Genomic DNA, 16051 nt, shown 5'->3' with positions numbered 1-16051 from the left:
AAAATTAAGATTAGGTACTGTACGACAAATTAAATGTAACAAAAAGCGTAGCCTAGCAAAGTCAAGCCACGAGCGAAGTCAAGTGGAAAACTAAGTGAAAATTATAGCGTCTCTTATCGCGGCACTTTCTTTTCATTGTCTCAATATAGTTTTTATTTGGAGCTCTGGAGAAGCACTAACAGGTTTCATTACTTTTTCTTCTACCATGCTCTTACCCAGTACCTACCTAGTAGTTTGTTTAGTACATTAGTTAAGAAACTTGAGATTTTTAAGAAAAGTGCATTTTATTTGTTTTTATAACTTATTCTACTCAAAGATCTCAAGTAGCTTAGGTATTCCCTCAAAAATGAAGATAAAAAGTTTTAGACGTAGGCTTATAATAAACTAGCCGATGCCCGCGACTTCGCCCGCGTGGATTTAGGTTTTTCGAAATCCCGTGGGAACTCTTTGATTTTCCGGGATAAAAGTAGCCTTTATGCTAATCCAGGATATTATCCATCTCCATTCCAAATTTCTGCCAAATCCGTCCAGTAGTTTTTGCGCGAAGGAGTAACAAACATACACACACACACAACTTTCGCCTTTATAATATTAGTGTGAAGTGTGATATAAAAATTGCGTATTTAAATGTTATTTAAGTTTTTTTTATTCAGACACTTACCAGTTAGCCCTTGACTGCAATCTCACCTGGTGGTAAGTGCCAAATCCGTCCAGTAGTTTTTGCGCGAAGGAGTAACAAACATACACACACACACAACTTTCGCCTTTATAATATTAGTGTGAAGTGTGATATAAAAATTGCGTATTTAAATGTTATTTAAGTTTTTTTTATTCAGACACTTACCAGTTAGCCCTTGACTGCAATCTCACCTGGTGGTAAGTGATGATGCTGTCTAAAATGGAAGTGGGCTAACCTGGAATGGGTATGGCAGTTTTTGTTAAGCCCATACTCCTTTGGTTTGTATGCGACATCGTACCGAAACGCTAAATCCCTTGGCGGCAAGGCTTTGTCAGTTTTGTTTATTGATACAAAACACTGTTAATTTCGTAATTTATTCCAGAGTACTTAGCGAATGAGACAATTGTCATCAGCAGTGCTTAATATAAACATACAAGAATAATTCACCAGTACTTCGATCCAAGCAATCCAATCCATTTGGGAGGAGTAGAATTTGCAGGGTTAATTGTTCTAACACTAATTTTTATTTGCTGTTCAATAACACACAGTTCTTGAATTAAGAACTCTATTACTATAGAGTTAAGAGCTGGCATTTGTTAATCGATTGGTGGAGTTAATTTGTCTGATTGTTCTTTTACAAAATTATATTTGCTGTTACGAAACACGTGAATTTTCCAATTTAGATCTTATTTTAATAGTAATAACGAGTGGTATATTATTGATTGGGTGTAAATAATGTTGTCAAGTAGTGTCGGGCTGCAAAATACGTGTATTGTTCGTTCCTGTGATTGAATTGGCTGGAAAGGGTTTAGACAGTCGCAACTCTTGTGTTCAAGTTATGTGTAAACAAAGGGATGTACACTGTACATAATATTTTACGTTAGTATGGAGTTGACATGTCAATGACGGTGCTGTATTAAAATGCACTCTTTTTGAATTATCCAACACTTTATTTAGAGTGTTTAGAAATAATAAAAGTAGCTCATTGGACTTAGCGTATAATGAATGAGGTTTGTAGCAGAACCAGAGTAACTTACATGCTCGTACCACAAAAGCTTACGGAGCTGAAGTATCAATGGACAGGTCACAAAATTCGAAAAACTGTACACGTTGGGCTCCCAAGGCGAACCTTGGCGACCTCGAACTAGAAAACTTCGAACAGTACCTAGTCGTAATGTATAAGGTCACTAGTCACTACTAGTTGCGCTTGCGTATTTTTAAAATGAATATCTTTTTTCAGGAGTTTATCATCAACGATCCATCCAGCGTATAGCCGTCCGGACTATGGCCTTAACCATTCTTATTTGAGAGGACACCCGTGCTCTGTAGTTGGCCGGCGATGGGTCGAGACGAAGACGATAATAATACCTAATAATTATTTCGTACAATAAAGATTTGCCTTTGACGGTATATCACTTGACAATAATATCAAAGCGAAGATATGAAGAGTAACGACACAAATTACAAATGACGCTCATTTGACAAAGAGAATGGGAATTATTAAATTTTAATGGCGATAACTTTAGGCGGCGACGCGTGACCCGGTCAAAGGGAAGCCTCCCTTTGACCCTGTCAGAATGCACGTTCCGTTTCTGAATATCGCTCGGTGTGAAATGGGCTTAATGCGTTAATTGTCGCGGAATCTCTTTTTGCGTTTGTCGTGTTTGATTTTTTAATTTTTGGGCAGGGAAATGTACCTCAAAAGGAAAAAGGAACACCTATAGGATCACTTTGATGTCTGTCTGTCTGTAGTGTCTGTCAAGAAACCTATAGAGTACTTCCCGTTGACCTAGAATCATGAAGTTTGGCAGGTAAGTAGGTAGGTAAGTAGGAGGAGAGATTTTGACTCCCTTGACTTAAAAGGGTTCCTTTTTTCTCTGGAGATATGGAACCCTAAAAATATATTTTACATGTGCTACCAAGATAACATAAAAATATCTTCTCTGTACCAATAATTTTAAAACAACCACCCCTATTTGTCCACGCAACTAGCGTCCAGGAAAATGAAATAAAATAAAAAACGAAGCCAATTTACTTCAAAAAACCCCGGATTGCATTACATCAAAGCTTTTTCTATATCAATCCAATATGTTTAGGATTTCACTCAATAGACTGTCCTACGAAAATTAAATTGCTCCCCTATACGGTTTTAAAGGTCTTCTTATGTCCATTTTTAGGGATCCGTACCCGGAGGGTACCAACGGGAACCTATCACTAAGCGTTCGTTGTTCGTCCATCCTTCCGTCCGTCCGTCCATCCATCCGTTAGTCTGTCAGCGGGCTATACCTTATTAACCGTAATGTATTTCAAAAAAATATTTTAAAAAAATAGTGTTATTTCTTGGACGATGTACGGAACCCTTGGTATGCGAGTCCGACTCGAACTTGACTGATTTTTTTTCGTATTTTTCCTTTAAAATATCGCGTTTCGCATTATTTGTCTTATTACGTGTTATTGGTAAGGGATACTTTGGTATGCGGAGGGAATAACAAGTTTTTTTTTCTAAAATAAACAGCGGACCTTCGTGTAGGTATAGTGTTTTGACTTTTGAGTATAGACAACTTTTTCACTGTAGAAGTTGATGCAGTGGCCTGCACCTACCTATGTATATAAAGTATTTAAAGCCATTGCAGCGTAGGCATAAGTTAAGAAAGCACCCATTTACGGGCTGTTCATAATGGAAAAACCGGCCAAGCGCGAGTCAGACTCGTGCACCGAGGGTTACATATTCGGGTACTTTTTCCGATATTTTGCACGATAAATCGAAACTATATTGTGCATTAAAATAAATGAAAATCTGTTTCAGAATTTATATGTAAAGCCCTTTCATATTAAGAACATTTTGGCAATAATACGAACTATACAGTACCTATAGCGACTGCAAGAAATTTAATTAGAGTTCCGCATCACGTATCTCATTTTATTTAACATCCAATACTAAAACAGTCACCAACACAGTAACAAAACGAAACTCGTTAGCACTTAGCGTTTGTAATCCGTCGTAAACTTTATATTTACTACGCCGCTAATCCGACGCGTGTAACGCATTAAACGAGTTAAATGGTTAAACGCGTTAAATGTTTAACGCGTTGAGTGTTAACGTTATCAGTTCGCGCGAGCTGTCGTTAAAAATAAACGGCGAGGAATATGTTCGCTTTTGATAAGGAAGTCAAAGCGTTGATACTTTGGTGTGTGTATGTGGCTTCTATATTATTGGTTAAGGAAAACATCATGAGAAAACCTAGTTATAAAAGGTAAAAAAGGCGCGTTCTGAGAGCAGCAAATCCATACTCCATACTAATATTATAAACGCGAAAGTGTGTCTGTCTGTCTGTCTGTCTGCTAGCTTATCACGACCCAACAGTTTCATCCATTTTGATGAAATTTGGTACAGAATTAGCTTACACCCGGGGAAGGACATAGGCTACTTTTTATCCCGGAAAATCAAAGAGTTCCGACGGGTTTCTTAAATGTCCCGTCCGTTTAACCGATTCATATGTTTGGTACAGAGGTAGCTTGCATCCCGGAAACTGGCGTACCGAAACAACTTTTTATACCAGAAAATTAAAGAGATCCTACGGGATTTTTGAAAACCTAAATCCACGCGGATGAAGTCGCGGGCGTCATCTAGAACACCATAAATTAAGCCAATCATTACGATTGAGATTGTGATAATGATTGATACAGTTTTTCCATAATCGACCAGCGTATCTTTAACTTTCATTCCTAGTCCATTCCTCGGTATAATATTATTAAGTAAACTACACTTATTTTACAAGTGTAAATTAAAAATTTATAACACCCCCGACAAGTGAAGGTTACAGTAACTAGAAAAGAGCTGATAACTTTCAAACGGCTGAACCGATTTTCTTGGATTATAGCTAAGAACACTCTCGATCGATTTTAATTTAGTTTTTTGTTTAAAAGGTGGCTTATCTTTTAAACAAAAAACTAAATTAAAATCGGTTTATTAGTTTAGGAGCTACGATGCCACAGACAGATACACAGATACACACGTCAAACTTATAACACCCCTCTTTTTGGGTCGGGGGTTAAAAAACAATTCGTAAATAATGCGGTAGATGACTTATCATAAAGTGTAACCATAAACAACCGAAGCGAGTGACAGTCATCAAATGCTCGGTACCAAAGTTGAGGCAAAACAAATTTCCCCCAAATTATTCAAAATGTCTTAGGGTCTTAGACGATCCTAACTCATTAGCAGATTCGAGTGAGATGATGAGTTGTGAGTTGTAAAGACGCATCTAAATGTGGCGTTTTATCTTGTCGTCAAACAAGCAAGTTTTAATGGTGATTGGGGAATGGTGGGGCCTTTATATTGTGATGTATCTTGTCTTGCTTTGAGAGGGGGTAGGTAATGGTTGGCTTTATTTTACCGGTACTTGAGTGACTGAGTTGGTTTAATGATTTTGGTTGATTTTTTTAATTTCATACCATTTCTATCATTAACTAGAGGAAGCCCGCGACTTCGTCCGCGTGAATTTAGGTTTTTTAAGATCCCGTGATTTTCCGGGATAAAATGCCAATGTCAATTACAGGGACGCAAGCTACCTCGGTACCAAGTTTCATACAAATTGGTTAAGCGGATGGGTTTTTAGAAATCCCGAGGGAATTCTTTGATTTTCCGGGATAAAAAGTAGCCTATGTCCGTCACCGGGATGTAAGGTAACCCTGTACCAAACTTCGTCAGAATCGGTTAAACTGTTGGGCCGTGAAAAGGTAGCAGACAGACAGACAGACACTTTCACATTAGTATGGATTACTATAACTTGTAAAGTATCAATCAACAAACTCGTTTTGTAATCTAAGTTTGATTTATCTCCTAAACAAACCCCAAGCGGCGTTGCTTGCATGTCCTACGATGAGAAGATGATAGCTGCTTCGATTTTAAATAGTAATATTACGCGTACAATCCGAGAAAGGACTTGCCATATTTGATCGACATGTCAATTTCATATCAAAAGTTCTTTCTCAGATTGTACGCGTGATATATTTATTGGTGGTTATATAAAAGTAACTCGTGATTCATGCACTGCACAATCACGAGAGCGCTTCACACGTCGTCGTGACAAATGTATGTGCTTGAGGATAGTGATTTATCTCCTAAACCCGCCGCAGCGTTGCTTGCATGTTCTACGACGTAGCTGCTTAGATTTTAAATAGGTATTTCAAACTAGCTAGAAAGAAACTATATTTCCTCAGCTTTTTTAAATAATAAGAATACAATACAAAATACTCATATGTCTGTCTGTCCGTCCGTCCGTTCCTTCGTGTGCGAGTCCGGCTCGCACTTAACCGGTTTTTAGGAGTAATGTTCGTTTTAAGAAATAAAGGTAAAAGAAAAAACCGGCCAAGTGCGAATCAGACTCGCGCACTGAGGGTTCCGTACTCGGGTATTTTTCCAACATTTTGCACGATAAATTTAAAAGTATTATACACAAAATAAATAAATAAAAATCTGTTTTAGTACTGTATACCCCATTTGGTATTGTTATCTTAGGTACTTTGAAAATTGTATTGTATATTATTAATTTTTTTTTAATGATGTAACCACAAATTCGCGGTTTTCAAATTTATTCCTGTATTTGTGCTATAAGACCTACCTACCTGCCAAATTTCATGATCCTAGGTCAACGGGAAGTACCCTATAGGTTTCTTGACAGACACGACGGACATACAGACAGACAGACAACAAAGTGATCCTATAAGGGTTCCGTTTTTCCTTTTGAGGTACGGAACCCTAAAAATCTCTCTAATAGTTCGCCATAATATTCTCACAGGCGTGTGAAGGCTGCCAATCCGCACTTGGCCAATGTAGAGGACTATAGCCTAAACCCTTCTCATTCTGAGAGGAGATTCGTGCTCAGTAGTGAGCCGGTGATGGGTTGTTGATAAAGTTAATTAAATGATTTCAAGAAGGTTTTGCAGTTGAAAGCCATAACCGTTAAAGTGGGTTGTAAATCCAGGCATCCTGACTATTCCTGGGCTCCGGCTATCCTCATCGGCCATTAACGCCGGTGGTACCATTTCCAATTAAGCAGATTGCTCGCTGGCGCACTAACCCGCGGTTAAACACTCAATCGGACACTTTATGGCCTCGCCTTTTGTGATACCTAACCGTTTATTTGCGAGTATTCAAAATTACAGTAGGCCCTACTATTAACACTATGATCAATCTATTGCATCGCTACGTTTTTAACCCCGACCCAAAAAGAGGGGTGTTATAAGTTTGACGTGTGTATCTGTGTATCTGTCTGTGGCATCGTAGCTCCTAAACTAATGAACCGATTTTAATTTAGTTTTTTTGTTTGAAAGGTGGCTTGATCGAGAGTGTTTTTAGGTCTAATCCAAGAAAATCGGTTCAGCTATGGGAAAGTTATCAGCTCTTTCCTAGTTACTGTAACCTTCACTTATCGAGGGTGTTATAATTTTTTTAAATTACAAGTGTAATTAACAAGTGTTAAAGTTCCAAACCTCGAAAGTTAAAAAAGGAATACTTATAGGATCGCCTTGTTGTCTGTATGTCTGTCTGTCGTGTCTGTCAAGAAAAGGGAATCAAAACCTATAGGATACTTCCCGTTCACCTAGATTCATGAAATGAAAAGCAATGTCTTACTCAAACTCAAACCATTTATTCAAAGTAATTGGGAATTGAATTGATTTATTCAAAGTAGGTACTTGTACTTATTTTGATGGTCAGAATTATTAGATTTGTAAGATGATGGTATCACCACTATGGTGATAATTAATTACGTAAACTTAAAACTAAAGCTACGAGGGTTCCAAACGCGCCCAGATCTGAGAAGATCCCATAAAGAACTCACCCGGGTATTTTTTCTTATAGCTCAAGTAAAGGAAAACCTTTGGTTACAACACAAAAAAAAGTAAAGATTTGTGTTCCCGACCGATGGTGTGGATCCGAGTTATAAAGAGTAAGTTAGATTTTTATAGGTTAGGTGTATTAGGCAGGATGACAACAAGGCGATATACAAATCGTACCAAGAAATTATTGAAATAACTAGTCCGTATATCTTTATGAACTGCATACATATTACACTAGAAGTTTTCTTACAAATTGAAACTTTGATGTGTACCAATCTACAAAGTCTTTCGTCTCAGTGTTTGTTAGTCTTACATACTTGATATAAGCTCTCAGAAATATTGCTCGGACCCGTTGTTCTGAAGCGGAGTGAAGTCAAACACCGTCGCACGTGAACCTTCGAGATTATCGAAAGAATATTTTATTGGACCCCCTACTAAGGTCGTGAAATGTACGAGTATCTATACCTACTCGGTTTTTTCTTAATTTTTGAATGACAGGCCCTTTTATACAAGCGCTGTAAGAGCTATCTCAAGAAAAATATGCTACAATATTATGCAACAGTCTATGTTTGCTATGTTTTTTTTTGTAGCCGTGTAGGCTACTGCTAGGTTTTAATTTTGTTATGTACATGGACAAAAAGTCATTCTTGTGTAAAATTATTTAATAGGTTGGTTACTGTTCACAACATAATTTTTATTTGGGTTGACTTGGACGCGTTTGGAACCCTCGTAGCTTTAGTTTTATGTTACGTAATTAATTATCACCACTATATCGTACAAAAACAATTTCGACCATCAAAAAGAGTACAATTGTACCTACTTTGAATAAATGATTTTGACTTTGACTTTGAATTAGATTTAACATGGATATACATGTAAAAGATCAGATTGCTTTAGGATATTGAGTAATACAATTAGTTTTAAACGTTCACTTGTAGTAGAACAGTTATTTACTTTTTTGTTAGTCATTTAGATGTCTCAAGTTATGTACACTATAGGTATAAATTATGTTATTCGATCAAAATATCGAGAAATATTATAAAGACCAAATAGTTCTACTTAAAAATGTTTTTTTATTTTTAAATTGTTATCATAACAAAGAGAGTTAAAATCGATTCGACTTCTAAAACAAATAGTAGTACCCTTTTAATATGCAACCTCTTTCGAACTTCTCGATATTCCAGTAGCAACTTCACCTGCATTAAGTGATTAGTCCCATTTGCGAATATCACAGCTTGACTGGATTGCAATACGGAGAAATACGAAGATTTGTTATTCTAACTTTACTACTTGATTCATTATGCAGGAACCAAACGTGTACCAACTACGTTTCATTTCTACAGTAGGTACCTTACTTTACTTGTTACAATATCTTACCTTAATCATCAACATTATCAACCCATCACCCGTCCACTGTTGAGGGTTAAGGCCATAGTCGACCACGCTGGACAGGTGCGGGAAAATTTTACACTCGTTTGACAATATTATAGAGAAGTAACAGATTTTTCTCACTGTTTCCCTTAATTTATTTGCTTAGGTGCGTCTCCGTAATTGAACCCTGGATTCCCCTCTTTGGATAGACAACCAAAGAAGAATCATTATTCTTCACCATCATCAACGTATCAACTCATTACCAGCTCACTAGCTCATAGCACGGGTTAGGCTTAGGCCATAATCTAATAAAATAATACTGTGCTGGTCTGGTGCGGTAGTAGAGTGCGGACTCTTATTATAGATATGTCTATTTTCGCCCCCAAGAACGCCATCATTCAATCTTCTTGAATATCATCAATATATTATATAGCTTTGGAAATATTTTGATATGATCACCTATATTATAATAATATACTAGTAGGTACCTCCCTCATAGGTCTTTACCTAATCTCAATTTTATAGCCATTCGACTATTAACCATGACGATTTCAGCTTACAACTATCAAAGTTATGAAGACATTACACCGAGGCAGGTGATACCACGTTATGGTCATCGTAAAATGCGTTATGGGTTCAGCTATGGCAGTCATGTTTTATGTTAACATAGATAAATCATAACATTATGTGGATTATTTGTATACGGGGATGGCGTGTAGAGTTATAAATAGTGAATATTATAAACGGTGTGGCAACCGAAAAAAGAGGATTCCTGAAAGGCTGAAATAATGTACAAAGTTAGTGTTCAAATAATAAAAAAATAATAAAAAAATCTTCAAGTCAAGAGTGAATAGACAACTTCTAGGCAAGCTCGCTCCATCTTAGGCTGCATCATAACTTGCTAGCAGGTCTGATTGCAGCCAAGCGCTAGTCTATATAATTAAAAAAAAAAAAAGTACCCCGGACCCTCGACTAGGAACAAGCATTTTTTTTTCAAAAGTGAGCGAATATTGAAAAATTAATTATTTGAATTTGAATGACGTAGAATAAACAGAATGTAGTAGTTGCAAACACTGCAACATTTCCAATGTTAACTATTTTCCTAGTTTTGAACTGCATAAGCATCGAGATCATTGTTTCCTATCATAAAGACGAATCACATCACACTAATATTATTATAAAGACAAAAGTTTGTATGTGTGTGTGTGTATGTGAGTTTATTTGTTACTCTTTCACACACAAACTACTGGATGGTTTTATTAGAAATTCGGAATGAAGATAGATTTTTTATTCACCTTGGATTAACACGTAGGCTAGTTTTTATTTGTAATGATGTAATATGGTGAATTTTTTAAATATGTTAGTTATATCCGGCGGACATAACTCGCGGATGAAGTCGCGGGCATTATCTAGTCTTCTATATAAATGCAAACATTAAAGATAAATCTCTGTGAAAACATGTCACAGCAACAAGAATCATTAGCAGTAATCTTCGCCTCGCTCCGTCGCGCCCCTGTGTGACTCGAGACTAATGATTGTTTAAGAATCATGTTTTGTTTACTGTATATCACCCGTGTGTTTAATCTGTCTGTGTGTTTATAGAAATAGGTAAATAAAATGCCTATGAAATAAACGTTTTGTCCACAAACGCCTCAATAGCTCAACCGGTAAAGGAGTGGACTGAAAACCGAAAGGTCGACGGTTCAAACCCTGCCCGTTGCACTATTTGTCGTACCTACTCCTAGCACAAGCCTGACGCTTACTTAGAGAGGAAAGGGGAATATTAGTCATTTAACGTGGCTAATATTCTTTCTTAAAAAAAAAAAACGACTTTTAAAGACCTAGTACCTAAAATAGTATTTTGGTTTTTTATTCGTTGTTATGTCCCGGCCACATGAATTTTAACCCCAATTCAATTGGCATTAGACGTAAACCGTTCAAGTGTGGTCACTCAGTTTGATGGGTTGATTATCGCGATATTTATGGCGTTGTTGGCCATTGACGTTAACCACAATATTACAGCGCCAACAGAAATACAAACTCAGTGAAACTTTCAACTCTCTACTACAATGTACCACCTACCAACCCACTGATAGACAGACGGACCGAGAGACAGGCGGACGAACGGACAGACGCACGAATAGGCTTAGTACTATTACTAAACCCTAAAAAGCAAGAAATTACAGGTGTGAATTGGATACATTCAGCTATACCCTCTGTGAAAATACTAACTCTCTACCTTTTACTGTTCTTGAGATACAACCCGTTGACAGACAGACGAACGGACAGCGAATGCTTGGTAATAGGGTTCCGTTGGCACCCCTCGGATACGGAACACTTAAAAGCGAGAAAATAGCAGAGTGAATTGTATACATTCAGATATTTTTCCATATAAAACTCCTACGCTTTCCTTATTGGCTGCGTGTATAAAGAAAATTATAGTCATCATAAAGTGTGGAAGTTTCAACGAATTACGAGTTGTTTACTTCTTTGCATAATATTGAATTCGACAAACAGGAAATACCTACTCGCAAGAATAGAATAGGATTTGGAAATTGAGGATCTTCTTAAATTTAAGTTTAGTCGCCTTTATCTGATAGTCGCTCTAAAATACTTTATTTTAAGCGAATATGGAAAAGATTTTTGAATTCACGTTTTTATTTTTAAAAGGTGCAAGAATTTTTCGCGTATATATATTATGGTAGCCTGATTCATTCCTAAACCCTCGATTTCATCTATGTAGATTTAGGTTTTTAAAATTCCGTAGGAAATCTCGATATTTCGAAATAAAAGATAACCTATGACACTTAGCAACTCTTTAAACAAGTGTAAATTAAAAATTTATAACACCTCCGATGAAGGTTACAGTAACTAGAAAAGAGCTGATAACTTTCAAACGGCTGAACCGATTTTCTTGAATTATAGCTAATAACACTCTCGATCAAGCCGCCTTTCAAACAAAACAAAACTAAATTAAAATCGGTTCATTAGTTTAGGAGCCACAGACAGATACACAGATACACATGTCAAACTTATAACACCCCTCTTTTTGGGTCGGGGGTTAAAAAATCACATCCATTGCGACGTGATTGCAGGACAAACCAACAAACATTACAGACTTTCGCATTTATAATAATATTAGTGCTTTTAAATAAATTTGTTTGACATCTTTTGAAAAAGTTTACTCAAAATAGGGTCCGATTTTCACAAAAGCTTTGAGGCTAAATAGTTAAGACGATGTGCAGTGGGCTCGTCAAACCGTCCCTTTTAAACTGTCAATTACGATTGTGGGGAAAGAATTTGATCATAGGGAGCATGAAAAAAACTTTATTTTAGATCGATGAAAAGATGAATTATTGTTTATTACCGTAAAAAACATTACAATAAAAAAAAGTCCGCAAAAGTGTTCTGTGACAAACAATTAGAAAAAACATTTTATTGATAAATACTTGATTGTTAATTACATCTTTTATTAATCAACCATTTTCTTAATTATTATCTAACTTGATGGTAACCAACGACCTCTTTGTAATACAATGCACTAGATGGGCCATACTGAATAAAAATTTTGCCTAGCAATTTATGTCCAGTGTCATAGTAAATAAGCTTCGTTGAACATGATTTTTGTTTGAAACTGTCCTTCCACAGCGTTGTTTGTTATTTAATAATATCATTTTAATGAAACAATATTAATTACCAAAACGAAAACATTTTTCCTAATTTCATAAAAATGACCCTCTGCGTAAAATACTAAAAACTTCATTTCTATTTCTTTTTTTTTTTTCTTTATTTGGAACACATACAGCATATTTACAATCTTACTTAGCTAATTATTCTTAGATGGTGATGATTTTGATGATAATGTATTAAGATGTTTGTGTTAGAGTCAAATATCACACGAAAAGCTAAGATTTAGATCATTCACCCGTATAAATGGGTGAAATTGATAATCACAATGATTGCAGACACGCAAATGTTGGCCACTTCCAGGGGCAGAGCTATGTTCATGGGCACACACCGCCATATCTTACGTTGAAACGTTCTTATGTTTACGTATTGAAGGAAAGTGTCGATTTCTTCCTTGACCTTCGCATCTGAAAAATAAAAACCACATTATATTAAACTACTAGCTAATGCCCGCGACTTCGCGTGAAATTAGAGTTTTCCCGTGGGAATTCTTGATTTTCCGGCATAAAAAGTAGCCCATGTGATAATCCAAGGTATAATCTATCTCCATTTCCAATATCAGTCAAATCCGTTCAGTAGTTTCTGTGTTAAAGAGTAACAAACATACACACATACATACATCCAAACTTTCACCTTTATGAAATGAGGGTGATATGGAAGAAAAGTTCTCACTTTCTGACTCCACAATGTCCAGTCCAAACCCTTGCAACTAGAAAGCTTGTTGAAAAGGTCGGATTTTTAGAAATTACCACGGAATAGGGAGTTTCTAGTCAAGTATTAGCTAAGTAAGTATAAAAGTATGCAAAATTTACTTATTGATCGTTTGAAAGTTAGGTACAGGAAAATCTTCTTACCCAACTCGTCAATATATCGATGTATCAGGAAAATTCTCATTTTTTCCACTTCCATCGCATGAAACTCAACTATGATACACGGTGAAAATAAAAGGAAGCTCAGTTGCAAAACGTGCGTTATCAAAAACAATAAGTTTTCGGTAGGTTCCTGAAAAATATGGTAAAATAACATATATTTAGCTTTCAAGTACATTTTTTAATTGATGGTATTGATAAATTAGTCTTTAATTGCAAAATCATCTGGTTGTGACTGACAATGTAGTTTAAGGTGGAAGCAAGCAACTTGGAATAGAAAAGATATAAAAAATAAACTTACACGCCCATCTTGAACCAGTAAAATGTGATAGAAATTATTAATCAATTTTGGTACAGTGCAAACAACTGTTACAAACATCTGAAACAATAAAATCGGTCAAGTGCGAATCAAACTGGCACAGGAATGGTTCCGTATCATCGCACTGTATACATGATTGTAAATTGAACAAAAGTGCTTACAGTAGAGTGAATCTCCGGTGCTACCAAATCATAGATATCAGCAATACTCCTATACAAATTGACGCAAAACGACATTTTGTTCTTCCTATATGTTTTATTATCACTGATATAAAGATAATAATTGCATTCTGGCACCTCTTCTAACCGTTGACGAAGAAAACAAAGGCGGTAGCGTACAGTTTCAAGCAGTATGAACCTCCATACTCTATTAATGTCTAAAGCGAACGACGAAAATTGGCTCATGATGAATAATATGAGATTCCCATAGCAGACATGACTCAAGCAATGAGTAAACGTGAAAGTAAATCTAACTAAACAAAGAATTACAGTGATTATAAAAGTTTTCTTCCTAGCCATGTTATAATGTTTCACATGAATCCTCAAATAAGCATCAATTTTGTTCAATTTAAAGGAGAATTTGCTCAGTTTGCTATTATATACGAGTAAAACTGCAACCGAAAGAACATATTCGACAGTAGACCAAACTTGAAGAGTGTTGTACTCTACGCAACAAAACATAGTGGTTATAATCATAAGAATGATGAGACTGGTGGAGTAGAGACTAGATAACACTTTGTACTTGTTGCAAAGTTTGAAGACTTTGTAGTTGAAGCCACAGATGAATAATAAAGTAAGGATAGTCTTGAAGCGGATCAACATATTACGTTCACGTTTTTGTTTGAAATCGTTATTGTTTTTCGGATTAACTGTGAAATTCTTGATACTTTTGAACGGTTCTGCCATCGTCAATGATTTATTTGGGATGGAAATGGTATTAATTGATCTTGTTTGTTCACAAAGTCACGTCAGAACGGTTTGCGGGTTCACTGTCGATAAAGATTCGAATTAAACTATTAACAGTAATCTGTTTCGTTAATGCCTGTACATTTAACACTGGAGAAAAAATAAAAATAAAATTGTTTTTATTAGACAAGGCAAGGCTTGGTTTATATAATGTCTAATGGTAAGTGGTGGTATTATTGCCTTAGAAAGGGATGCGCCAACGCAAAAAGCAAAGAATCGCGCCTGAATTTTATTTTTATTCTTGGTGGAGGTCTAAAAATTGTTCAACCACCTTACACCTCTTACTTTACTATCATAATCATTTCAACCTATTGTCGGTACACTACTGAGTACAGGTTTTCTCTCAGAATAAGAAAAGTCTCAGGCATGCAGGTTTCCTCACCATGTTTTCCCTTCACTTTACATTGTATACCACTTGCAAGTGTAAAACAAGCAAGGTATTTTAATTGTTTAAAACGCACTTACTTAATTGTTTAAAACGAAGTAACTTGACTCCTAATTTAGTTTGACATTAATTTTATTTATTTTGTTATCTTAAATATTTGCACACTAATAATTTAGTAGAAAGTTAAGGACTCTAATCATAAATTTCCATCTTATTGTACCAACTTTCTTGCAAACAAATTATCTTATCTTATCTTATCTTATCTTAACTCTGAAAAGATAAGAGGTACGTACACGGAATCGAACCGCCAACCTCCAGACCGTTTTAACTAGTAGGCTATCATGACTTGCTTATAAGAATTCCATTTCACATTCATAAACACAAAGTGAGGTCCAATAGGCTCTCAGTAACAGGAACACCGGAATGGCAGCTTATAGAATTTCACAGTAAAATGACGTATACTGACCACAACGCTACAAAGCCTTTCAATTCGTTTACACGTTACCAACAATGGCCAAAGCTGAAAGGGCGACAGAATCTTTATCAGATATTAATGCTTTTGTATTGTAGATAAATGAATGTTATGAATATATAATAAGTAGGGTATAAATTATTTATTATTCTTCTTTTTAACCCTCGACCCAAAAAGAGGGGTGTAATAAGTTTGACGTGTCTATCTGTGTATCTGTGTCTGTGGCATCGTAACTCCTAAACTAATGAACCGATTTTAATTTAGTTTTTTTTGTTTGAAAGGTGGCTTGATCGAGAGTGTTCTTAGCTATAATCCAAAAAATCGGTTCAGCCGTTTGAAAGTTATCAACTCTTTTCTAGTTACTGTAACCATCACTTGTCGGGGGTGTTATAAATTTTTAGTTGATTAGTTGTGTCCTACAAATTCAAAGCACTGAAGCACTACCCATAAAATTATACCCA

At 35.9% G+C, this 16051-nt stretch overlaps 1 protein-coding gene and 1 long non-coding RNA gene across 2 annotated transcripts; one reads left to right on the top strand and one right to left on the bottom strand.

Annotated features, from left to right (window-relative positions):
• The first annotated feature begins 4051 nt into the window (after positions 1-4051).
• On the top strand, positions 4052-15353 carry LOC123876681. The gene is made up of 3 exons (XR_006798397.1): positions 4052-4067; positions 6007-6013; positions 15218-15353. It is a non-coding gene; the product is annotated as an uncharacterized LOC123876681 (long non-coding RNA).
• Positions 12789-14425, bottom strand: LOC123876680. Its single transcript, XM_045922976.1, has 4 exons — positions 13930-14425; positions 13751-13828; positions 13435-13582; positions 12789-12987 (listed from the first exon to the last, which is right to left on the bottom strand). The coding sequence occupies exons 1-4, from the start codon at positions 14284-14286 to the stop codon at positions 12815-12817; spliced, it is 756 nt and encodes a 251-aa protein (XP_045778932.1). The 5' UTR covers positions 14287-14425; the 3' UTR covers positions 12789-12814.
• Positions 15354-16051: the final 698 nt, after the last annotated feature.

This window comes from Maniola jurtina, chromosome 22, assembly GCF_905333055.1.
Source record: "Maniola jurtina chromosome 22, ilManJurt1.1, whole genome shotgun sequence".
Taxonomy (NCBI): Eukaryota; Metazoa; Arthropoda; class Insecta; order Lepidoptera; family Nymphalidae; genus Maniola; species Maniola jurtina.
Note: the sequence above shows the minus strand (reverse complement) of the source record. Positions and strands in the feature narration are given on the sequence as shown.

Bases quoted from the DNA above. Each gene is read 5' to 3' on its own strand.
- LOC123876680 (XM_045922976.1), bottom strand. From the start codon at position 14,286: ATGGCTAGGAAGAAAACTTTTATAATCACTGTAATTCTTTGTTTAGTT. The intron at 13,583-13,750 runs GTAAGTTTATTT...CATATTTTTCAG, and splicing joins TACTGGTTCAAGATGGGCGT to GAACCTACCGAAAACTTATT. The intron at 12,988-13,434 runs GTAAGAAGATTT...TTTATTTTTCAG, and splicing joins TCGATATATTGACGAGTTGG to ATGCGAAGGTCAAGGAAGAA.